Source organism: Thermobia domestica, chromosome 7 (assembly GCF_964235325.1).
Source record: "Thermobia domestica chromosome 7, izTheDome1.hap1.1, whole genome shotgun sequence".
Classification (NCBI taxonomy): Eukaryota; Metazoa; Arthropoda; class Insecta; order Zygentoma; family Lepismatidae; genus Thermobia; species Thermobia domestica.
Genome location: NC_137460.1, coordinates 233571112 through 233597705, shown reverse-complemented (window position 1 = coordinate 233597705; position 26594 = coordinate 233571112). Strand labels below are relative to the sequence as shown.

General features: G+C 36.7%; 1 protein-coding gene across 3 annotated transcripts in view; it reads left to right on the top strand.

The window, feature by feature from the left end:
• LOC145690740 (ninjurin-2-like) overlaps positions 1–26594 on the top strand; it is a 343377-nt gene that overhangs the window by 299407 nt on the left and 17376 nt on the right. The window contains exon 3 of one of the 3 annotated variants that reach the window (XM_081765934.1): positions 21767–22518. The exons of 1 other annotated variant lie outside the window; for it this stretch is intronic. In XM_081765934.1, coding sequence (XP_081622060.1) covers positions 21767–21988 — 222 coding nt within the window. In that variant the 3' untranslated portion in view covers positions 21989–22518. Of the gene's footprint in view, positions 1–21766; positions 22519–26594 lie in introns of those variants that run through there. One more of the 3 variants, XM_081765925.1, reaches the window with a different exon arrangement.

Below are 26594 nucleotides of genomic sequence, written 5' to 3'. Positions count from 1 at the left end.
CACTGTTATTTACTGTTCCACTAATGCAGAATACAAGATTTTGAGCCTGAATAGGGTTTAGAAATGGATGTCAAAGGTTCATTTGATTTAACCACAAACATAGCAATTTAGAATTCTTATATGACACTTTTAATCACAAACCACTAAATATTTTCCTAACAGCTTTTAATGCTGCAACTTCGAAAGTATGACTCTGTTATCTGGAGAGACAACATATGAGGATCTCAATAGTATGTATTTTAATTTTATACAGTTTTAGTAAAAGAATAAAAATTTTTGTTGGGGTATTCTAAATATTGGGCAGCAAGCTCTGACTACGATCGCCAGATATTTTCTTCGGACAGATAAATTACTTCTTCGTTTCCGTTTTTATTTGTTTCTTTGTTTGTTAAAGACACTTGAATTTTTCCGATTTGCGATATTCAAATTTTCATTCCGAAACTGCTAGAAGAAATACTTTGTGATGTTGAATGTAACATCTTCTCCTAACACTAGACGAATCATTGATTTAGCCGCAGTGACATTTTTCCTTCAGCTGAAACACAAAGAGTATACAATACCTGATATTCTGTTTATCAAACATTGTGTTGCTTACCACACCTACCTATTTGCTTTTCAAAGTTATGTCGAATGCATAGTCTGCTACTTTGATTCTTTTCCTTAGTTGTGTACAATTCCATCATTACAGACGACATGTCAATCAGATTTAGTAAGAAAAAAGTTCATTTGCAGGCCAAGAATTAATTTCTACATTGATTATGTGTAAAAATAAAGATTACAATATTGTAGATATTTTTACATAAGTATATATGTTTTTATAAGAACAAACCATCTAATAAGTGCAATATTTAGTGTATGTTTTCGAAATGCTACAGTTATTTTATAAATTATTTCATGTGCCAAATTGTATATAAGAAATAATATAACATTTATAACTATAATATGTAATAATATACGTAATAAATATTTAATATATCATTATATAGTATTTCTTTAATGATTTGTGTATTGTGTATGTACAGTCTTCTTCAAAAAATGTGGCCACCCTCCTCTGGTTTGGAAGTTCTAAATAGTTAGATTCAATTAAAGAAAACAAGTCTAGATGGATTTCTGTAAATTAGAAACTTTATTGAAGACAAAATGAGAAAATTTCCCCGTAATGGATCTATACACATATTTTCTGAAAGAGAGGTGACTGGCTGGAATTTTTGGAGAAGACCACAATCGCCAGTAAAGTTAATATACACTAGGGTGGAGTGAAAAGAGGCCAAAAAAAATTTTTTTCGAAATTCGATCTTGGATAGGGGGCAAAAGTTGCATCATATCGTAGTACTTTACCATGCAAAATTTCAATTCTCTAAAATAATTTTTAGCCGAGGTGCAATGGGCCTTAAGTTTGACAGATTTTATAAATGAGTGAAAAGAGCCCAAATTTTTATTTTTTTTAAAAAATTCGAATTCGGATATAGGGCAAACGTTGCATCATATCGTAGTACTTTACCACCGGAAATTTCAATTCTCTAAAATATTCTTTAGCAGAGGCGCAATGGGCCTTAAGTTTGATAGATTTTGTAAATAAATACACGTTTATTATTCATTTGTGTAATTATTAGGCAGCTCTTCTCTTGAAGAAGACTATAATTTGAAGGTGTTAAGATTCGTTGTCGTGTTCAGGTGAATTTCTAAAGCTATCGAAGTTCATATTCTATGTTACAGCTACATCAATATTAGATTGAATGTTTCATAAATTTCATTCACGTCTTCAAGCAAAATACTGCGACTTTATCTGAAAAGTAGTCATGTATTTTCTTAAGTCAAATTTGGAACAAATAAAGAAATCTCTCGTGGCTCACATACTGACGAAGAACCTTCACTAAGTATTTTCACTAATCTTTCCACTACTCGCGTATAACATGGAAACTCAGGGATATCAACACTTGTACTTTCTTAAGAACAAATTTCTCACAATTTATCATCTGTAATATGAGTCAGTATTTCGGTTCTGTTGTTACACCCATTTTAGTTTATCATTTCTGTGTAATTACTAGCCTCGAAGTTTAACACTGGCACATGGAAGGAACGAGTTTCACAACGTTACATTGCTTTCTGGATTTGAGGATTTTATCGGCAGCAAGGATTCGCGTAGCTGATCTGTAGTCACCAATCATGGCAATAAGAATATTTTCAGAATTCGAATAGAATGGATTTCTGGAAATTACTTTATTGACAAAAGTTTTGTATGGTTCTTACAAACATCACGAAAGTCTTATGGTCAAGAACAAATGTTTAGCTCCGTATTTGGCAAGAGGTTTCAGTTTTATGTTGAACCAGACTGGTGCATATACTTTTACTACGAACTTTACGAGAGTTTAGAGCTTCTCTCAAGAATTTGGCGTATATATACATAGACGCAAAAATCTGCAAGCCATTGTTAACCAGCGAGTATGCGCAAGCTTCCTAGGTTTCTTATCTGCTAGGTTTCTATCACAGCCTCCTCTTATGACAGATTGATATATTTCATGCAAATATCTTTGATCATAACTGAGATGACGCACGTTTAGGTATGTAGGGTGTTCTGAAGAAATCTTTCCGACGCTGCACACTGGATTCGTCTCTCAATTCACCAATGATCTACCAATAGGATCAGACAAAGTACCAGTAGATACATAATCGATTTCTTTCAGTAAATGACGAAGTAGTAGTTCAATGACGTGCAATAAATGTATGCATCACTGCAAGGACCTCTCTAAATGTTTTTCGAGCACTCTAATCAACCCAACATTAGTATTAGTACCATCGCAGCCGATAGCTACCATATCTCATAGGTTCACATTATTTTCTTGTAATTCCCGGCAGATGGAATTAGCAGTATTCTTTGCTGATGCTGAAACTGTCAAAGAGACATAGCTGAGAAATTTATTACCCGGTTCTTCAAGGATACAATAATGTTCTTTCCTCTTCATATCTCTATGACTTCCGGAGCCGGACATTACGAGTGTTTGCTCTTTCTTCCTATCAAAATAGATGGTACGAGGTTTCTCTTTATTAACAGTCCCTTTAGTTCTTACACTTCTACGATTTTTCGCAACCTCTCTTTGTATTTTACTTCTATCAATTATGTTTTGCAGCTGCTCTGGACTCACAATATTAAAATCTTCCAAAACTTCAGTAGCAATAGCTACAATTTTTCTTCCAGTCATGCCGGTTTTCTCCCTCAATTGCTAATGTCGAGAGGAATTTTCTCATTTCCGTGCATCTAATCTGTGATTGCTTTCTTGTCTTTAAAGGATACTTCGAACTAAAATCAGGATCTCCTCCAGCTTTAGTGTGTTCTTTATTGCCTTCGTTTCTTGTTTCCAAAGATGACGAGGAGTGTAAAGATTCAATAATGTAACTGGTACTGTTTTGGTTGAAAGTTTAACCACAAGTTGCTTTTTGGCTTTCCTTTCTTCTCTTTTCTTTGTCCAAGCAACATCAATGCCACCGATTACCATTTTTCTACTTATCCTTTGGTCTGATAAAACACTCTCTCCGATTAAGGCATTTTGAGTGTTCTGTACAACGACACTCCGTGAAATCTAAACACTTGCAAGCTGCTATATCAAATCGTTTATTGCCCTGCTTCTTCAATTCTTGTAATTTATTTCTTCTTTAATTCTCCCTCTTACTGCCAATTTTAAAAATATTTTCAATTACCTGTGGTGACTGTTGATCACTATTGATACACGGCCGAGCGAAACAACAGGAATTGAAACACGTGACCAAATGTCTTCCACCTTTTCTGCTACCTTCGTGGAAACCAAATTCTCTGCTGGTTCTTTACTTTCCACCCCCTTCAGCTGCTGACGCGTAAATAAATAACATGCCATAACGTCTTCGTAAGTTGGAAGCGTTCTCCAGTCGCGACCTTTGGCACTACGAAACATCTCTTGTGCTCTTGACATATTCTACCTGGTTGATTTTGCCATCTTTCTTTATAGCACAAAACAAAAACACCAGATACTAGGCTGTAATACAGTGGTAGATAATAAACCCATCAGTAACTACAAAAGCGCAAAACTAATCAAATCACTAACATAGCAACACGGCCGCTAACCAGACACGTGTCCCGAGCACATGTACAACACACTAATAATAAGAACAATAGTCACGCTGCCAAACAGTTGCACAAGACTTTAGCACTTGCACGACCGCGCGCCCTGATTTCGTTTTGTACTCTCTTATCTCCACCAACCAAACTATTATACTAGTGACTTAATACAGCTAACAAGTTCATTATACCAGAAAAAGACTGTTACTAAATAGCGAAAAACTTCTTTATGGCAAATTAGCAAAATGCTTATAGTTGATCACTTTTCGTCTAGTTATTCCCAAATTTCAGGGCCATTGCGCCCCGGCTGAAGATAATTTTAGTGAATTAAAAGTTCTTGTTGTTATGTACTGATACAGGATGCATCTTTTGCGCTCTATCTATACTAAAACTTACAGTCTGCTTCCAACGAAGATCTGCCAAATAGTTACGTAGTAAATGGAAATTGATTTACAAAATCTCAAATATAAGGCCCCTTGCGCCCCGACTAAAAATTATTTCAGAGAGCTGAAATTTTCTATGGTAAAGTATTATGATATGATGCAACTTTTGCCTCCTATCCAAATTCGCATTTCGAAAAAAAAAATCGCTCCACCCTAATATACACCCTATATGAATTCCTTATGTATACAACTTTGAAATTAAGAGAAATATTTTAGCAAATATTTATGTAACTAAATATCATTACATTTTTACTCTATGGAAGTTAAAACAATTTATCTCTCTTTCATTCTGTATTCATTCCTTTTTCTGTAATTGGTATTCTGTTGGTTATTAAGAATCTGTGTTAGAATCAAAGAAATAAGGTAGTTGTTCGACTGGTTGGGTGTGAGAATACCATCCTGTCAGCAGCGATGCTATATGAGACATGGAACTAAAGGTTAACGTGGGAACCGAACCACATGAGCTTCTCTGGAAGTCAAACCCAGGCCTCCCACACGAAAGGCCAGGAGAGACCTCGGGTTAATTGTCGGAAAGCTGCATGTTTTATTTGTTATTGATTTTTACTTCCGTTAGTTGTTCTCTCTCTGTTAACTAAAGGAAAGAGTAAGCAATATATATATAATCATAAAGTAAACGAACAGTACTCTACGTGAAGTCTGAAACTGATGTTTGAGATGACCATGTTACTGAGAAGAAAATATTTCTGTATTGAAATCAGTCTTATACTAACTTGTAAGAGACAATTATACAAGCCCACGAAATAACTAGTGCATAAAAAAGTTACTGTATTTAAACTTCTTTCGTAAAGTACATAAAATGTTCAATTGAATACATTCGACATGGAAGTTCATCGGATAAATTGATTCAGTTTAATAAGCATATTTAAGCAATATAATAAGCATTATATAAGCATCACAATAAGCATATTTAAGCACATTATAAGCATAAGAAATAATAAAAATCCTGCTAATTCATGTACACTCTTAAACCATTCATGATTACATTTAGAAAGTATTCTCATGAACACAAGTTTCATGCCTCTAAAATACTAGCAAACAACTTAATTTTGGGCGCCTCTGAAACTATGAACTACCGATTTGTAAGAATCGAAAGGGAAATTACTTTGGTTTAGACTACTGATGACATTCGTCATTGTTTACTCACAGATAGACCATAAAACTGATAGCCTATGAAAATGAAATTTACTACAGCTAGCTGTTCTATTATGTCTATATGACACATACCGTATATATCATTAGAACCAAGATTTTGTTCACAAACATGATCTTTATGTATAAAATTGCCTCTGTTCAGTGGTTGTTGGGTTATTGAGCTTAAGGGACCTTTCAGCACCAAGTCTGCATGCGACGTATACCTACAAAGCATATATAACTTCGGGCCCGGGCCGGGCTCGGGCTGTAAATTTTTAAATATACAACCATATTTCTCGGGCCTTTTCGGGCCTAACTTTGTAAATATACTGTACAACTATATATATTGCACCGTTCTTTCTGTACAACTTTTAAAGCACAACTGCAAAATCAAACCTCTAATTGCTGTCAATAAAAATACAATTTTGCGTTAATTATTAAGTTTCTATAATTCGGGTTTATTTCGGACTCATTTGACTATCACACGAGCTCGGAACGGGCTCGGGCCTAAATGCTAAAACGTATTTCGGACTTGGGTCGGACCTCACATCGTAAATTCAAGAGCCGGGCCGGGCTCGTGCTAAAAATTCCGGCCCGTGCAAACCTCTAAATTTAACGTAAAATCTAAACCACCTGAGCTTCTACTGGAAGTCGAACCCAGATTTCTCTTGCTGAAGACTTTTATACTAATCACATAGCTACGAGAGACTTGCTGCTTCTGTTCGAGACGAAGTTGCAAAAATTATTTTTTCGATCTCTTTATTATATCGTTGCAGACGAACAGGAACAAAGTCATTGTACAGATTTGCAAGAGAATACCAGAAACTGTCTGTCATATCTTGTCCGCAAATTCTTTGAACTTCCTCTGCTGGATTTTACAACAGTATTTCTTCCTCTTCCTATCCCCCTTTTGACCGCATTTGCGGGATTGCAATGTCGCAGCACCCACTGTGTCTCGTGTCTCTTACTCTCTCTCCCAATACTATCGCTAATGTAAAACAGATGTCAGGCCTCCACATTTTGCTATAATCGAGTATAACATATATGTATAAGAAAACTATATATGTTGAAGAGGAATCTTCTAATCACTGACTGAAAGGACAGCATTTGGAACTGTGTGACACCTAAGTACTATACGTGAACTTGACGAGCGGTAGTCAAATGCTGAAAATGAGGGTTCTGGTTGGCTATTTATCAGCCAGTTATCGGAGGTGTTTTCCACAAGCTTCCGCGAACCAGGCACGTAGCCAGGATTTCGCAATAGGGGGGGTCCGTGACGAAATACTATGGTTATCACACCAGGTGCTCATCATTCTAAACTATTATACTGGCAACATATATTCGTTCGTTTAGCCAGGATTTCGTTATTGGAGGGGGTCATGAAATACTGTGGTTATACACCAGGTGATCGATCAATTTAAACTATTTTACTGGCAACATATCGATATTAGTTTGTTAGGACATTCAGCCCCTCTCCCTCCGTTTCCTCCACACAAAACTCCTCATAAGAAAGAGTAACCAAAGGCTTGCTGTAGCTTTATACTTTTCACGTTGATTTATCTTTTTCTCGTTTCTTTTTGTTTCATCCTTCCCTAATATTTTTCATTTCTGGATCCGAAGGGGGGGGGTCCGGACCCCCCGGACCCACCCCTTGGCTACGTGCCTGCGCGAACGATGACTTATTTATGGCACTAGCCCCCACACGGGGAAAGCGGCATCCTTTATATACAAACTGCACATGTATAGATGCAATAGACTTTATAATCACATTTCAGAATACACTGCCCAATCGTCACTGCACATGTTCTCTTCCGTCGTGGTAGTATACCAGCTCACCAATTTCGTTGTACTAGAAACCGCCTTTCCATGGGCTGACAATATGTCCAAATTCGAATGCAGTTGGTTGTTCCTATTACTCTTTGTCTTGTACGAGGCACAGTGATCCTTGCTCAAGCTTCACTGTCTGAGGTGGTGCATGAAACACCTCTCAAGGTGCTACTCTAAGCTCCTATATTAGTCCAAACAAAGAGCACTGGTGGTCCTATGCACCACCTTCACACTGAAATTGTAGTCATTCATATAGCCTATCCCTTCGCAAATTCCCTGACTTTTCTCATTACCACCATTTCTTCTTTTGGTGCTGCAACTTTCACAGAAAGCGGTGTATTTACACTCAAGCATAACATACTGTATAGATAACACAGATAAATCAAACTCTAATGCTCTGTGTCAAAATATATTAAGACAAGAATTACAAATTTGTCATACTAAGATTAATTTGACTATTAAAACCATTAAAACTGTGAATATAATTTGTCACAATCAACATTTGTTATTCAATGCGCCTCCAAACCATCCATCAACATACAGAGAACATTAGCACTACAAAGCTCCTAAGTACCTTATGCACATGGAACTTTATGCAGTAACATACATTCAACAAAGGCGTATATTACTTTTTGAATAGGTTTGAATAGGTATGAAATAATCAAACATGACTTACTTTACATATTACTTATTATTGTTACTATTAGTTTCTACTTGGTTTCATGTAAATGTATATGAACGAAAGTAGTTATTTATTTTGCATCGAATAGAATTACAATTCTATCAGTCACTGTGAAACTATAGTCACACACAAAATTGTAATTTTTATTTTTTTGTATCTAAAGGAAATAAACTCAAAACAAATACCAAGCAAGTTCGTTAAAGGAAACGGAATTGCATTTGGAAAAAAAAATCGTAGAATACATTTCGACTTATGCTTTCTTTATGTGATGATCATGTTATTTGGAATATACGTAGACGGTTTAAAAGTATAGAGTTCTGCTAACAGCGAAAGCAACAAAATTACTTGGCTGGCCCACGAAAACTTTTTAAAATAGGGATAATTGAAAATGATAATTATCTTTTGAATGATAGCAAGGTAGCAAGAAGTTCGAAGGAAATTTTTTCTTGTTTACAGATTATATGCAAATCATATTGAGAACGAATTTGTGTTTTGCTTATTGTTTACTTTTGAAAGTTATAGAGAGCTTTCTTTATGGCTTTAAGATAATATTACTGACTCTTCCGACCGAGTAAATTTCCGAATCTTTGTCCTAATTACCGGGAAAAAACTGTACTAATAACGAAAACTAAGGATAATCAGAAATGTTTCTTGATTTTCTACAATATTGTTCTAGCATAAGAGAGTCATAAACATATACAAAGATTAAACTACAATAATTTCAGTTCATGGCACGCGCTATTTGTCAAAGCTCAGTTCACACCTATTCGAAATTTGTCGTTTCAATCTTTCGAATATCCTCACCAAAGTAATAATAATATAAAGGTAACCAAAAAAGGTTCTGCTGCTTTTTCACTCACCACCTTCGAACATCGATATTTTATCTAAGACGTACCTGCAAGATCAAAAATAGTCCCTATCAACATCGTCGACGATCTTCTGCAAACGTTTGGGAAGGCAAATGGATTCCATAGCGGAAGAACTTGGTGGGTCGTGAAGCGAAGAAGGTATCAAGTGCATCTTGCATCTCTACTAGGGATTTGAACTGGCGTCCTCTAAGGTGATTGTCCAAGGAATGGAACAGGTGATAATCTGACGGTGCAATGTCCGGCTAGTATGGCGGATGCAATAGTGTTTCCCACCCAAGCCGTAGAATGGTGGTCATCCCAGCCACATGGGGCTTAGCTTTGTCCTGTAACAGGAGGACCTCTTTGCGATTCAGAAGTGCTGCCTCCAAAGTTTTGAGTTTTTTTTTCTTGAACACGGTTCAACTGCTGACAGTACGCAGTTCCATTGATGTTCTGACTAGCTGGCAGCAGTTTCCCATGCACAATGCCGCGAGCAGTCCACCAAACGCACAGGAGGACCTTCTTATGGTGCACGGCTGTTTTGAAACCGGTACATGGGATGCTAACCACTGAAAATGGCACCGTGGAGCTTTGTACAGGATCCACTTGTCGTCACATGTCAATATCCTGCCCGCCCAGAAATGGATCCTTCCTCAGACAAGACAGCAAAGAAACACACATGTCTGCTCGCGTTGCCTTCTGGTCCGGAGTAAAATCATGTGGGACCCATCGGCTCAACTTGTAGTGCTTCCCAAGTTGATGGAAGTGCTGCTGAATGGTTTCTCTACTCACACAGAATTGTAGTTGCAGTTCCTCACATGTCTGGCTACTGTTCACCTCAATTACTGCCTGAAGATCTTCATTTTATACATGTGTTGTTCTTCCGACACATAGTGTGTCTTCGAGTGTTTCTTCACCGTCCTGAAACTTGCTAAACCACCGCTGCACTGTTAGCGTAGTCACAACACCCTCAGCAAAGGCCTTGCACATCTTCCGTCCCGCTGCACAGTGGTAGGAAACTTGAAAAAAGCGGTCAAAAATAATTTATTTCGAAACAATGGAAGTTGACGGACATCTGTCTATCATTCTATACGTAATTGACCTTTCTAAATCGATTGGAACTACTGCGAAAGTGATTCGAAGAACCCTTGCTGCAATGCATGCAGCTAGATATACAGGGTGGTCCGAAAGTGTGGAAATCCCTCGCATAAATGTCAAATACTGGAAAATATAACCAAAGGAAAAATGTAGGGGATCAATAAAGTAAAGAAAAATTGGAGAGGACACAAAACAATGAAAGCCGCCATCTTGAAATCCATCATCATGAATCAAACATACAGTTTATAAATTGAAAACATAATATGTTGACGCCATATGTGAATTGGACATCGCTAGCCAGTACGAAGTTATGACAGGTGTTAATATGCACCCAAGAAGCGGTTATAGGTTCAATGTGCCCTCCTTCTAATTGCACGTGCAGCTAAGAAAAAGACGGTATAAAACAAATGTGTGTTTGGCCTTAGGATACAAAATTAAAGTTCACGGTTTTGCACTCGCGCCATCTTTCAAGAAAAACTAATACTTACTGGAATGTAATTTAGTTCAGGATTACGTTGTTTCGGTAAGATTAAAAGATTCAGTATATAATCTTCTTATATACTACTGCACGGGCGTGTAATATACAGCAGCTCCACATGACTCATAGTTTATCACTGCAATATGTATGAGGCTTTCACTACAACTTTGATTCAGGGATGAAGGGCAATCCAAATTACGTGCCAGATAATATGCCTTTTCCCTTTTGTAAGGCTTAGATAGCGGATCTCGATTGCGACTACAACATTACTAATCAGGCATTTCCAGTTAGATGGGGCTGAGTCCTTCAACTGCACTTGGCTTTAGAACTTCCAGTGTTCAATCTTTGTACTACTCATGGTCAACTCAACAAACCTTATTTTGCAGATAAGCGAGGATAAGCTTAAACTGTAGAGCTACTAACATCAGCATATATGTAACTTTTCGGTAACACTTAGAAAGTTATCATGTAAATGAGATGACAATCGATAAATAAAATTCTTCACTAAACACAGTATTTTAGTTCAACGTACTATTCAACCGCTTTCATCAACCTCAGAAACGATATAAATGGTTAAAACATAGTATTGGTTAATCTTTTACTGATTTTTCGGCATTTTTATTTGTTCATGTTTACATGCATTTTATGGACAGCGAAAACATTCCTATGTCCTGAAACTCTTGGTTTGGAAGCAGAAGAGATACTTATAATCAATATCAATACCGATTTCATAGGAGGCGAAGTTGACAAAATGTATTTTTGACCGCTTTTACTCAGTTTCTGACCACTGTGCGCTGCAGCGACGTTCGACCCCAGTTTGAACTCGTACAGCATACACGCCCTTGTGACGTTCTGTGGAGGACCCATGTTCACTTTGTCCTTACACAATTTCATCTTGTAACTGAACTGCCACAGCCAGATAGTATGTTGGATATACCCACAACAACAACTGACCTTCGCCCTATCTCCATTCGCATTGGTGTGAGGGCCAATTGAACAAACGTTCAGAAGGTTTTTTTTTAAATAGTCTTTAATTATTTTTAGTGAAACGTTTGTAACAAAAGTTTTGATTTAATCTTAAGTATAAAGTAACATTCAGAAAGTAATACCACTGAAGATTACTTTCCGCTTTGTATTTCATTAACACATGATATCTTTCAAATAGTTCATTCGACTAGTGAGAAAAATACGAAGTATAATTTAACAGTGGGTGCTTGTAAGAACTATCTACTGTTCTGTTTCATTTTTGTTGTTTAACCTTCAAAATTTTATTAGATTTCGTCAATTGTTCTTAAAATTTCGAAATAGCATGATGGTAATGGAACTTCGTAACTTAAAATGTATTATCTTACAGTTAGATAAGTGCCATTTACTTTTCAAACTTTTATACTGTTTTTGAAATTTTCGCCAATTTGCAAGTCACCAAATTTCACCGTCCCTTCTCATAGTTGAAACATATTATTACATTAGTTACTGGTAATTTAGTTTGTTTCTGTATGCTGATATTTTCTTTCAGTCAGGGTTGAAAAAAAAAACATGATTAAAAAAAACAAAAAGAACGTTTTTTATGTTTAAAACATGTTTTTTTCTTGTTTAAAACGTTTTTAACGTTTAAAACAAAGCACTTTGTTTTTTTAAAAAAAACATGTTTAAAATGTTTATTTTGTTTAAAAGAATAATCTAAATAGGCATATATATTACATTTTTACACTCTTAGGTATTGCTTGTCATCTATATTCAACCGCTAGATCAAATTTCGGGAACTTCCCTAATTTCGATCCGCCCAAATGTTCAATTCCGGAGAAATAAATCGGGAATTTCCCGATCTCCGTTCACAGAATATGTTGTTTAGTTTCTTTGTGTTACGTTCTATCAGGGCTTTAAACCTCAGTGGCTCAGTCTTAAACCTCAAATTAAGGCGGGAAGATGGTTTTGGTACCAATTTATTCCTGAAAGATGCAGCTTTGCTGATGTGCATTTTATGCATGTGGAAGGAGGGTATATATCGTTTTTTTTCTTTGTTTTTTCAACAGTTTTTTTTGGGGCCATTCCCCCTCTTGGGGGATAGATTCATAAAAATTGTTACGTGAAGCAATGAAGTAGGCCACTACATGGTAATATCGTGTATTTGGACTTCTTGCTTATATGGGGTAGTAGGAAGGAGGCAAAGTTAGCCAATTTTAGGAGATTTTTTTTTTAAAGTAAATTACATTTATTTTTACAACAAACATCAATAGCTCAGTCCTTAATTAAGCTAGAAAGATGATTTGGTCCCAAAGTATTTTTGAGGGATGAAGCTTTCCGTCAGTTGCATTTTATGTATATAGGGGGTACGTATGTACGGCCAAGAGAGGGAGGATGAAGTTTTTTTTTTTAATTTTTCATCAATTTTTTTTCATCAGGTTTTGGCGGGTATTTCTCCCCCTTTGGGTACATCCCTAAAAATTGGTATGTGAAGTAATTAAGTAGTCCCCTACAGTAGTCCCCTCCATTAGTAACCTGTATGTGCCTTATTGTTTATAGAGAAATAGAGAAAGACGGGGTCAAATTTGGTTAATTTACATTTATTTTCGGGACGGTCCCATATAACACAAGATATATTTCACTGAAATGGTCTAGAAGCATAATTCTTGTTCGTATACATGATGTGTGCAGCAAAAATGATTTGCATAAGGACGTGGTACTATAGAGGGGGGGGAGGGAAGAGAATGTCTAATTAATGAATGTTTTTCTGCGTATATATATATATTTTTTTAATATTTCCTACATAAAACGAATTAATTACGCAATGGCAGCAATGGCTACCATTTCTTATATTATTATCACAAGTATGTGGCCTACACATTAGCATCATTTTGTCAGCGTAGGGAGACTGCAACGGTTGCCAGGGCCCCGCAAAGTCAATATTTTCATATTTTTAATGATTTTTTATGTCTGTTCTTTTTCTACGAATATGGCGGGAATTTCACGAACGTTACCTCGTTGGAATTTGTGGTCTATAAGCTTTCCAATGGTGTATAACTCATGACTCTGTGATAATTAGGGGGGTCACCAGAGCCCCGAACATGAGAGTCTGCCGTTTTGTTAAAATCCATGGCGGATGTCTAGAGTTAATTGTTTTGTTATGCCGTAGACACTAATCATTATTAACTACCCATGTTGCAGATGGAGATGTATCTTGAAAACTGTTTAGTTAAAATGTCATTTGCTCCTTGTAGGCTAGTCACTGCTCTTTTCTATGAGTTGTATTGTATGTCAGAGTATTTCTTCTAACTTATGATGTGAGAACTGTTCATTATTATTGAAATGATAGTGATCAAAAAATACCCAAGTTTTGAATTTGGATCTTAGAATAGTGTATAGTGTGTTTAACCTCCATTATTCTTGGAAATTAAGAAATGATCAAATACTTCACTTGAATTTCTGTTGCTTTAGTTATACGCACATTGATGTGCAGAATTTCGTTCAGTAATTGCTGTTATAATACCAAATCCAATACCAATACCAAAAAGCAACTGCGACAACCATGACGTTCAAAATTATCGGCCTATTGCCTTAATATCTGCCCCAGCTAAGATATTTGAATCTGTCGATTATCAAAGAATTTTTAACCATATTCATCCTTTAATACCTTCATATCAGCATGGTTTTCTGCCAAAGAGGTCTACAACAACGAATCTCGTTGAATTCATACACTTCATTGCGGAACAAATTGACAGTAGAAATCAAGTAGAAATCCGTAGAAATCAATATATACGGATTTCAGTAAAGCTTTTGACACACTAGATCATGATATTTTATTGAACAAGCTTATTTCATTCAACTTCACTCTCAAAGCTAGACAATTCCTAATGCCATACCTCTTTCATCGCAGACGACATATAATTTATAAAAATATAACAACTCCAAGTTTCATTGTAACGTCAGGGGTCCCTCAGGGCTCAAACCTTGGTCCATTATTATTCTTAATTTTTATAAATGATCTCCCAAATGTGCTACCAAATTGTACTAAATTATTATTTGCTGATGATGTAAAACTCTATCGAAGAATTTCCCAGCCCTTCGATGCTCTCGCACTACAAGAAGACCTAAGCGCACTACATACTTGGTGTATATTGAACAAACTTAATCTTAACATTAAAAAATGTAACTTTATTACATTTACTAAGAAAACTAATAATCTAAAATTTAATTACAGTATAAACAACACTCCTGTACAAAGAGTGGACACTGTAACTGATTTAGGGGTCACTATTAGCTCCAACTTTTCCTTCAACAAGCATATTAATTGCATTGTTAGTGAAGCCTACAGGAACCTAGGCTTCGTAATCAGACTTGGCTCTGACTTTTCAAATACTAATGTTCTTAAAACCCTGTTCAATAGTTACGTTAGATCCAAACTTGAGTACTCTTCAATCATATGGCATCCCAACAGTCATAAAAACACAGCACGTCTTGAAGCGATTCAATCTCGTTTTGTGAGGTACTTAACTTATAAGGAAACCGGACTATATCCAAAATTCGAAAAAATATACCGACCTCCTTCGTAAGCACGATATCTCATCTCTCGAAGACAGATGTACCACCCAACTTTTGATTTTTTTAATGAAATTATTGCAAAATAATATAGACTCTGAGTATTTACTATCCCAGTTAGAATTACATGTTCCAGGTAAACGTACGCGCCCTAAAAATATTACTTTTCATTTACCTACTGCAAGAACAAATACGTTATACATGTCACCTATTAGGAGAATGTGTTATATTTTTAACTCCTATGCTGAAAGTAATCCTGAACTTGACACATTTACTATAAATGACCGCTCTCTAAGAACTATTGTGCAATCTTATTGAAGATTCATTAACTGAAATGGCCATATCTATAAATGTGTATTTGTAATTATGTAAGTGAATTCATGCATCTCTAACTATATACAAACTGACTAGGTCACTATCATTATGTAGTATACCTGTTGTGATCTATATGTAACCATAAATAAATAATAAGAATATAACTCTGCTTGTAATTTACTCCATGCACAAATCCTGCGGAGGATGGGTTGTTTGTTAGAAAATTAAATTAGCTTCTTCAATCTGATATTTTAGTTGTTTTAAACATGTCCAACCAGCATCGAAAAAAAAACACGTTTAAAACAATTTGTTTAAAACGTTTAAAACAAACTGAATAAAACAACAGCCCTCGTTTTAAACATGTTTTAAACACTTGTTTTAAACATTTTGTTTTAAACATATCAACCCTGCTTTCAGTATAATATATTAAAAGGGTATCTCTTGCTTAATTTCTATGGTATTCTTATTCGCGGCTATCTCGTGAGTGGCGACGGTGGTCAATCGCCCCACATGGGTTTGAGGAGCCTCACAGCAAAAGAAAGAAAATGTTAGGTCTTCGGGTAAAGTAACAAGTTTACTATTTCTAATTCATTCTTGGAATTCAAAATGTTTAAAGATGATATGAACTATCGTTCTATGTGATATCTTTATCCGACTGCATAATAGTAATATCGATAAGTGGACTTATAAGGGATTATTATTGCTATTGATATGTTAGATATTAAATTCTACCTGTATCATCGATCCGACGCGGCGATTAACTTTCGCCGTAGACCCAGCAAATTGATGGTTTGACCTTGCTTTTACATAATCAGTATAACAAATACATTATTCCAGACGTTTTCCAATTTATTTTGAATGAAATTTCTATGCAATGAAGTTATTTCTGGAAAGGACTTACTTTGTAGAAGACAATACAAAGGATGCTAGAAGAAATATAAAAGTTTCCAATTTCCCTCCTCCTTTCTAACTTACTTGTAAGTTTCACTTGATTCAAAACTTACCGTACATGTCAATCTTGTTATGTTTTCGGATCGTAACAATGCCTTTCCCAGATATAAAAAAAAACTTAGGAAGATCATTCTCGTGTACAATCAGAAACAATATTAAGTATACGTCGGAAGTATAAGAAATGATAGCTCAAATCTATACTTAATATTGTTTCTAACTGTACAGAGTGTATACCATTTGAAGTGTATTTTGCTTTCCTTTGTTCCATCTCATTTTGTTTTCTATTTTCTTTCTCTCCTGATTTGACTTTGTGCTTTTCTGCGTGCATCCCTCCTTTTTTTGGCTCTTCTGCTTCCTTTACTCATTTCTTTCCATTATTTTTTCCTTATATTTCCTCAGAATATATCCCCATTCCTCACTTATGCTTAATCCTTCATTCACTTCACTAAAAGAGAAAAGACAAGAGGTTACGTGGGCTATAGAAATGCTAGAACAAGAAAGTAAGACTCTGCTAAAGAATGGAAAGAAGAGAGAATAAATGAAATGAAAGAATTAACAATGAACAAACATAAAGAATTAAGCATAAAGAAGGCACGAGGAGGAATTCTGGAGAGAAAGAAAGAGGAATAGTAGCAAAAATTAAAACGGAGAAGAAAGTTAACGAAAGGAAAAAGATTAAAATAAAACAGATGAGCACACTTAGGCCTACAGACAAACTAAAGAGAAAAGGGGAAGGTTAAGCAGTGAATTAAAAAAAAAAAAAAAAAAACACCTTCAAATTATATATTATACACAACTACCCAAAGTCATCACGAGGAAGGACAGTCTGATGAAGACGTTGTTACGCTTCTCAAAGTAATAAAATTCGGATATTTTTGTCATTAGAAATCTTGATTCACTGATACTACACGAAACATGGACATGAAAGAGAGACAATTGATACACAATAGTCTTTTATTGACGTCTGTATAGTTTGTTAGTTACGAAGTATTATTTATTAATATTATGCAATACGTATATGAACTTTTCGTGCTGGTGGACATTCTACATATATATATATATATATATATATATATATATATATATATATATATATATATATATATATATATACAGTATATATATTTCTTTTAGATATTTTTATTCTGTTTCTTTTTCTTTTTTTGTTTAACGCTCCACAATTATGCACCGAAGCTAAGGAGGACAGTCATAATGATAACAAATGAAATGATGGAATGAAGAAAGTTGAAGTAAACACCAAGAGAAAATCCATGGATACTGTGTTTGCCCACCACAAAGTCCACTTCCGTTTCTCGTAATATAGCATTTTGTAAGCGGTGTTGCCCTAAATGTTGTAATTGTGTTGTAGAGTTGTAAATGTACGTTTCTGTCTGCTTGCAATCCAGTAACCTTGTGTTTGTTTTGATTTTTGTCCATTCTGTACAAAAATATATTTTCATCTTCATTTCGAAAAGTTTATTCAACGTAACCACACATTATTCAGATATACAAAGAATTTTGGGATAATGATGCTCAGGCTTAAAGTATATTGTAGAATTCACTCAAAGACTAGAAATAAAAAATGTTGCAGAATAAGGACCACTGATACAAAGGCATTTTAAGGCTACGATCTTAAAGCTATTATGATGTAAGTAGAAAGAAAAAATTACAAAGAAATTTACACAAACAAAAGAAGAAGAAGGAAACTTAAGAGACAAAGATTTGTGCACAACAATGGGGGGCAATTAGGAAATGAGTTTCGGTCTCTAAAAGATAAATTAATGACAAGTCGAACACAGTCACCATAGTTTATTCTAACTAATGCCTTTTGTCTAGACCAGGGGTCGTCAAACTTACAAAGCTTCTGAGCTACCGTACCGTTCTTAAATCCTACTGAGAGCTACCAACCAAAAGAACTACCAACTTTTTTTAAAAAAAAATCTTACATTTGTTTATTGCCTATAAACTTATATTTCTAGAAAATAGAAATCAAACTATCCAAGTTATCAAATGTCTAATATACACACGAAAAACAGCAAATGTCTAATATACACACGAAAAACATAGCAAATGTCTCATATACAAACGAAAAACATAGCAAATGTCTAATATACACACGAAAAACATAGCAAATGTCTAATATACACACGAAAAACATAGCAAATGTCTAATATACACACGAAAAACATAGCAAATGTCTAATATACACACGAAAAACATAGCAAATATCTAATATACACACGAGAAACATAGCAAATGTCTGATATACTCACGAAAAACATAGCAAATGTCTAATATACACACACAAAAAACATAGCAAATGTCTAATATACACACGAAAAACATAGCAAATGTCTAATATACAAACGAAAAACATAGCAAATATCTAATATACACACGAAAAACATAGCAAATGTCTAATATACACACGAAAAACATAGCAAATGTGTAATATACATACGAAAAACATAGCAAATGTCTAATATACACACAAAAACATAGCAAATGTCTAATATACACACGAAAAACAGCAAATGTCTAATATACACACGAAAAACATAGCAAATGTCTAATATAGACACGAAAAACATAACGTCCACAACCTCACGAGTTAAGAAAATCACCCTGTAGGGGCTCCACCACTGTATGTGAATGAAGCATCGCACGTGTGTTACTGCCGTGTGCTTCTTCTTTCGGTATCCATGTGAGTACAGTGTGTGATGTCCAAGACGAAGTGCCTGAGTGCATTTGACCGTGGTTGAATCGTAGGGGCCAGACGACTGGATGGCTCAATTTTGGAAGTGGCTGCAACACTCGGATTTTCAAAGGCAACTGTGTCAAGGGTATGCCGTAAGTACCAGGTTTCCAGTAAAACCGCACCGGCACGGGCAAGAAGCCGCAGTCCGGGGCGTGTCGACGACAGTGCTAGGCACGACTGGCCCGCATCGTAACAGCCGATAGAAGGGCCACAGTGCGTCAAATCGCAGAGATGTTCAATGCAGGACGACAACGCCGTGTTAGCAGCCACACAATCCACAACCACCTACGGGGTACACAAACCATCGATCTACGCGAGTACCCCTTCCAGCCGCACAATACAAGAAACAACGTATACCATGGACAAAGGAACACTGACACTGGACGGTGGAAGTGTGGAAAAAGGTTGCCTGAACAGATGATTCACGTTTCACATTTCTACATGCTGATGGACGGGTACGGGTGCGTCGCCAACTGCACAAGACTATGAATCCATCGTGCCAGCAGGGAACTGTGCAGGCCGGTAGTGTGCTATTATCATCTGAGGGAGGTTTACGTGGACTGAAATGGGTCCCCAACACGTGCAAAACGGTCCTTCACAGGTGAACGCTACCGAGATCTTCTGGATGACCATGTCTTGTCGTTTGCTCGGCTGCAACATCCGAATGGTGACCTCATCTATCAGCAGGACAATGCGCCGGCCCACCACTCTAGGATGGCAGCAGACTGTTTTGATGATCACTCCTCTGATCTGACAACACTTCCCTCGTCATCACGGTCACCGAACCTCAATCCCATCGAACACATTTGGGATTTCTTAGAACGACATCTTTAGCCTGTGGACCGTCTTTTGAGCAACCTGCTAGCTCTGTGGGAGACTTTGCAGCATATATGGATTCAGATGTCACAACAACACTTTAGGTGCCTCGTGGAGTCTATGCCCGATGTGTATCCACCGTTATCAGAGCGAAAGGTGGTGGTACACGATATTAGGTAGGTGTCTCTAATTCAACTGGTTATCAGTGTACAGTCAACTGTGAGATGAGGCTGATAATGGCAGTTGCGCGGGAGAAGCAAGCAAATGTTGTCGTCAGAGTCCCCTGTCGTTAGCGTCAGATCAGTATAGGAATCAAGGTTAAGCAACCGGAGCGTTAACGCGACCTATCGAAAATATTCCCGTGAGCTGCTAGCCGCAGACAGTTTGGCGATCACTGGTCTAGACATAGCTTTGCACGATACAGTAAGTTACGGAACAACTTTTGGAGTTCTGGGCTGAGATGATGTTGATGGCACTCATCACTGCTCTCTAAGCGGTGGAAATGACATCAAAAGGCAACTCTGCAGTGTTACTTTAGTTTGGGAAGGAGAAAATAATAACAAGGGAACAAGTCTGGCGAGTATGCGCGATGTGGTAACACTTTCTTTGATAAAAAAAAACTCACCAATAATGTCTTGTTTGTTTTCTGTTAAGGAATTGAACACTAAATGTACACATCGCTTCCGTACTGTATTAAGAAAGAGCTATCTATTCACCTATCTTTCTCAACGACCACTTTTCAGTTTACCCAGAGGTTGCCACTTAATAAATGTCTTATTGCACTTGAATTCTGAACATCACTATTCTAATAACATTTAATATGCTTGTTATAGCACTCACTAAATTTGTAATGTATTTCACAAAATGTGAGCTAAATGCCATTTAAATGCTTTTCTTGGTCACGTAAAAGTTCTTGAATTTACCGTTTAAAGTACGAGCCGATCTATAATATTATGAAGAACAGTAACAAAACATTCTCAGCAAGATGTAAACGTTTTCCTTGTCAGGTAACATGCCGCTCGCAAAAATTCCTACTTCTCACATCCTCTCATTCTTTATCAAAGTTCCATCCCTTGCTTTACCCCTCTTACAAACTGGTGCCCTTCAATTCATCTCATCCTTATACAAATTTTTGTTCATCAGCTCATCCCTCACCCAAATTCTGTCCCTCATTTGACTCTATCAAAACCCTTTAAAGCACCTCATCGTAACCCAAACTTACTTCATCTTTGTCATATTTTGCCTTTCATTTTATCCCTGAACCGAAATGAAAGCATTGAACTCGCTTATCTTCACGCAAACTTCTGTTACTAACCTCACCTTCATGCAAATAAGCCCTTTAATTTATCTCATCTGCACACAAACTCTGAAATTCAAGTCACCCTTACACAAGCTGAAACCCTTCAATTTAATTTAGCCTCACAGAAACTTTCATTCCTCAACCCAATAAACCCTATTTCTCACGCAAACAAACTTTTTAATCCCCCTCATCTTGGGATAAACTCTGTAATTCACATCACCATCTGTAATTCATCTTACTCAGATGAAGCCCTTCAACTCAACTTAACCTGACAGAAACTTCAATTTCTCAACTTAATTAACTTCATTCCTCATGCAAATCCCTGTTACTGCTCTTTACCTCTCTCCTCAGTACGCAAATGACTAAAACTTCTGAGTGATGGGGAATTTCTCGTATATATAACAATGCATTTATGTCATCTTACTTTTTTTATCTTATTTTAACTCTTTTTCTGCTTGAACTCTCTTTGTAGCTGCTGCAAGGTGTGATAATAGTATTTCTAGGTACAGCCTACAACATAAACAAAGCGGAGCAGCAGAAAGGAGCGGACTTCTGGAACAACGTTGCTCTTGCTTTGATGGTCGTCATAGTATCTGTAAACGTCGTCATTAGCTCATTTGATATGAAGGGCATCGATCCCACTGAAACTACAGAGGACCAGACGGACCACCCGGGCCATACTCACAGTTTATGAGTCATTTTGTTTATAAGTACTTGTTCAATAAATGGTCATCGATCTTTCTTATACTAATTCTTCATTCACTCTGAATCACAGTGCTCTGATATCAACTTATAACAGGTGTATATAAAGAAGTAAACAGTGCTAGACAGAAATGGCGGAAATGACATAATAAGGAACTGCCTAATTTATACCGTTTATTTGTCAGAGTAATTGAGTCAAGAAGGCTCAGGTAGGCAGGTTATATAGACAAAATGGAAAAAGTAGGATCTATTTCAAAATTTTAACTGCAAACCCAATTGGAAAAACACCGCTAATTCGTAAGTTACTAATTAAACACTCAAGTAAAACACTCAATATACAGTATATTCCTTTTGTCAGTAGCTATGGACTATCTTCCTTCACATGACAAAGAAAATACTTCTCATTATACTCATGGTAATGACGTGAATTTCAACTGATTTTTTTTTAAATTGCTGGAAACCTCTATGGTGAACATTGCTCAATTTTATTGTTTTATACAATATAAATGTATAGTATATCTCTTTTTAATCGATGACCATCTCTTAAACATAATATTGTACAGTGTATATGTTAACATCATAACCGTGCCAAATATTGTAAATTTTAAGTAAATTATTTTGATAATTTATTAAAGACAATAAAAATAATTAATTTACAGTATACTTTAGTTATTCCATTTCTATTTAATAATATCAGCTTGTTCAGATATAAATGGTCATATTGGTACCGCAAGTTTAGGAATGGAGACAATATACCTGCTTCATTAGAAATAGTGTCCTTCTGCTAGAGGTCTGCAGGGCCGGAATTATTAGTCCGAGTCCGGCCCAGCTCTTGAATTTATAATGTGAGGCCCGACCCAAGTCCGAAATATGTTTTAGCATTTAGGCCCGAGCCCGCTCCGACCTCGTAATCAAATGAGCCCGAAAGAAGCCCGAATTACAGAAACTTAATAATTAACGCAAAATTGTATTTTTATTTACAGCAATTAGATATTTAATTTTGCAGTTGTACTTTAAAAGTTCTCCAGAAAGAACGGTGCAATATATATAGTTGTACAGTATATTTACAAAGTTAGGCCCAAAAAGACCCAGAAATATGGTTATATATTTAAAAATTTACGGCCAGAGCCCGGCCCGGGCCCGAAGTTATGTATGCTTTGTCACTAACCTTCTGCAGCAATATGTCACTAACAACAAGTCACTGAATCAAAAATCCTATATCTGAACACTGGCGCAAATCCCGGGGGGTTGAGGGGGGACATGTCGCCTCCAATCTTGGAACTGAGAGGACTCTCCCCCCAAAAATCAAATTTGAAATGCGTTTTTTGAAAAAAAAAAAAAAAAGATGTGATGATTTGTGTCCGATTGCCACAAAGGAAAGTGAGATGAAATTAATGTCCCGTCAGAATAAGTCTCACATCTGCCCGCTTCCCAATGTTGAAGACAACTCTGCTCGTTGATCCTCCACAGCATTGTTTCTCAACTTCACAAATATTTTGAGCATGGCTTAACAAAAAAAAGAAAGAAAAGAAAAGAAAAGAAAAGAAAGAAGAAAGAAAGAAAGAAAAGAAAGAAAACAGTCTTAGTGGTCCCCCACCCATCCAATGTTGAAGACAAATTTGCGCTGCTGTTTCTGAAGCAATGGGATTCTCATAAGGCAATTACAACTATTGAACATGCTGTTCTTCAGGAAGTGGAATAGGTATACCAGGATGTATTAAAATTCCGGGGTGGGCCGCGGTGGCTCAGCGGTAGAGCGTTCACCTCTGGTGCTTGGGGTCCCGGGTTCGATCCCAGCCCCCGCCATGTGAACTTTGTGGTGGACAAACACCGTGTGCGTGGGTTTTCTCGGGGTTCTCCCGTTTCCTCCCACTTTCTTCATTTCACTCATTTCTCATAATCACCGTCTCCTTTAGCCTAACCGACATAACCCTGGGACGTAAAACTCAAAGATTTCATTTCATTTTCATTTCAAAGTTCCGGGGACATAGATTAATTCCGTGATAACTAAAAATACAAGAAAATGAAAAGAGAGAAAGGTGTTTGCAAATAGATGGCTTCCACTGTAAATGGTATATATGTATCCAATTGCATCATTCGTTTTGGCTCCTCACTAGCAAGGTGTCCAATGCTATATGAAGGAAAAATAAACGATATCAGTTCAGTAAATTGTTCATTTCGGCCTTCATTATACCAACAATATAACTGTTGGGGAATAAATTCGAAGTATTCCCCTACACAAAAGTGTGCACTTTTCAAGTGTCACTTTTGCGTCTCCTTAAGTATCATTTAAAAAGCCTGCTGAACTAAAAACGTTGCTTTTTCGTATAGCATAGGGCGACCGATCACTTTGGAGCAGAGATGGAGTGGGTCAGTGGGTCGGTGGGTCAGTGGGTCAAGTTTTCTGAGTGGGTCAGTGGGTCGTGGGTCAACAGCATGTGACCCACCACCCACCGTGACCCACTGTGACCCACCACCCACCATGACCCACTGCGACCCACCACCCACCGTGACCCACTGCGACCCACCGACTCAGTATGATCTACCGACCCTCTCTGCTCACTGCATTGTAGACAGTATCTTTTGAAGACTGGTAAATTTGTCTCCGTTTTACTTTCAAGACCTTCATTTCCCTTCCTTTTCCACTTGTTTCTGTCTACTTACTTGAGGTGTGTATAGCTAGCCAAGTGGAAAAAGAACTCCAGGCCCTTTTGGATATTGATATTTTTAATAGTAATAATTGCAACAGGACTTAGACTACAACTTGTCTTTCGAGACCTGTGAGTTTTTAGAGCTAACTACTGGGAAAAATACAGTTTTGAATCACTGTAATATATTAATTATTATATAAGAAATTGAATGCTCAAACATTGTCTAACTTGTTGCTCATCAATGTTAATGGCCTACCGCTAGACATGCTCAAAGCAGACGAGCTAGTTATTTCTTGGCTGAAGGATGGACATCATTCCACTGCGGATGATTTACCGCCAAAAAGTTAACTTACCAACAGGAAATAAATCCGATTTCAGATTTAAGGTGGAAAATTACGAGTTACGGAAAATGTATACTTGTATTAGTAATGGCTTATTTGTGTTATTCAACTTTGTACCTAATTTTTAGTAAGTCTCTTCTTTGCTTTATGTAAACTACTTTGAATAAATATTCATAATAATTGCAATTATGCATATTTGTAACTTAAATTTAACTTGGTGTTTTAGTGATTACACAAATTACAATTATGAGCTTACTTTATGGAAATGCTCTCACATAGTGTACCCCAGCACCTTTATACCCTATGAAAAACTTATTTTTCAAGTCTTTTGTGAGAAAAATACTGTGAACTGAGAAAACATAATCTTTTCCATATTGTACAGGGGTATTTTCCTGAAAATAGAAGTTTCTTGTGGAATGCGTTCAGAAATTAACACTTGCAAGAATACTCTCTTAGTACAAGTATATTTTAGGCACACACTAATTTCCCCCACCTCGAACTGTTTCAATTTCCTCACTGACAAACACTTTACCATTTTATATCGTAAAGGTCAGATCCACCGTTATTGTAACAGAGTGGTGCTTGAGCGATTGACTAGAAAGTCAAACTCCGATTAGTGACAATTTCACAGTTCAGTTCAGAAGAGGCCGTGGATCGTGTTCAGAGTTGATAACGATGGATTTTGATGAGTCAAAGTAGGTCAAAGTGGATGAGAGTGGTTCATGGTTGGTTGTGGGTCACGGTGGGTGGTGGGTCAGAGTGGGTCGTGGGTCACCGTGGGTGGTGGGTCATGGTGGGTCACGGTGGGTCGTGGGTCAGAGTGGGTCACGGAGGGTGGTGGGTCAGTGGGTCGTGGGTCAAGTTTTCATTGACCCACGCCAACTCTGCTTTGGAGTTCAAATGGTTGGTGTAATTGGGATGTTTTCTATTTTAGCTTCGCTTTTCCCGACATTTTTCCTCTATTTCCACTTTTTCGTATCTTTACTCAAAACGGAATCGGGCTACAATCTCGGACTTTTGGTACCTTGGTACTTAGAGGAATATGGAGAATTGGGGAGCACTTAACATTTCAAGTTATTCAGTTTTTCTTTCATGATATTTTCCTCAATAGATGCGAAAGCTCCTAACAACAATCCAAGAGCTTCAATAATAAGAATAAAAGGCTGCAGGGAAGCAAACTGGTTCACACTGGTTTTTCATGAATCTAGTAAATTAGACCACGAGAAACATGAATCTGATGGAATTTTGACGATTCGAATTTCGGAACTCGAGATATTCGAATTTGAAGTCACCAGGGAAGCAAACTGTTTCACACTGGTTTTTCATGAATCTAGTAAATTAGACCACGAGAAACATGAATCTGAAGGAATTTTGACGATTCGAATTTCGGAACTCGAGATATTCGAATTTGAAGTCACCAGGGAAGCAAACTGGTTCACACTGGTTTTTCATGAATCTAGTAAATTAGACCACGAGAAACATGAATCTGAAGGAATTTTGACGATTCGAATTTCGGAACTCGAGATATTCGAATTTGAAGTCACCAAGGAAGCAAACTGGTTCACACTGTTTTTTCATGAATCTAGTAAATTAGACCACGAGAAAC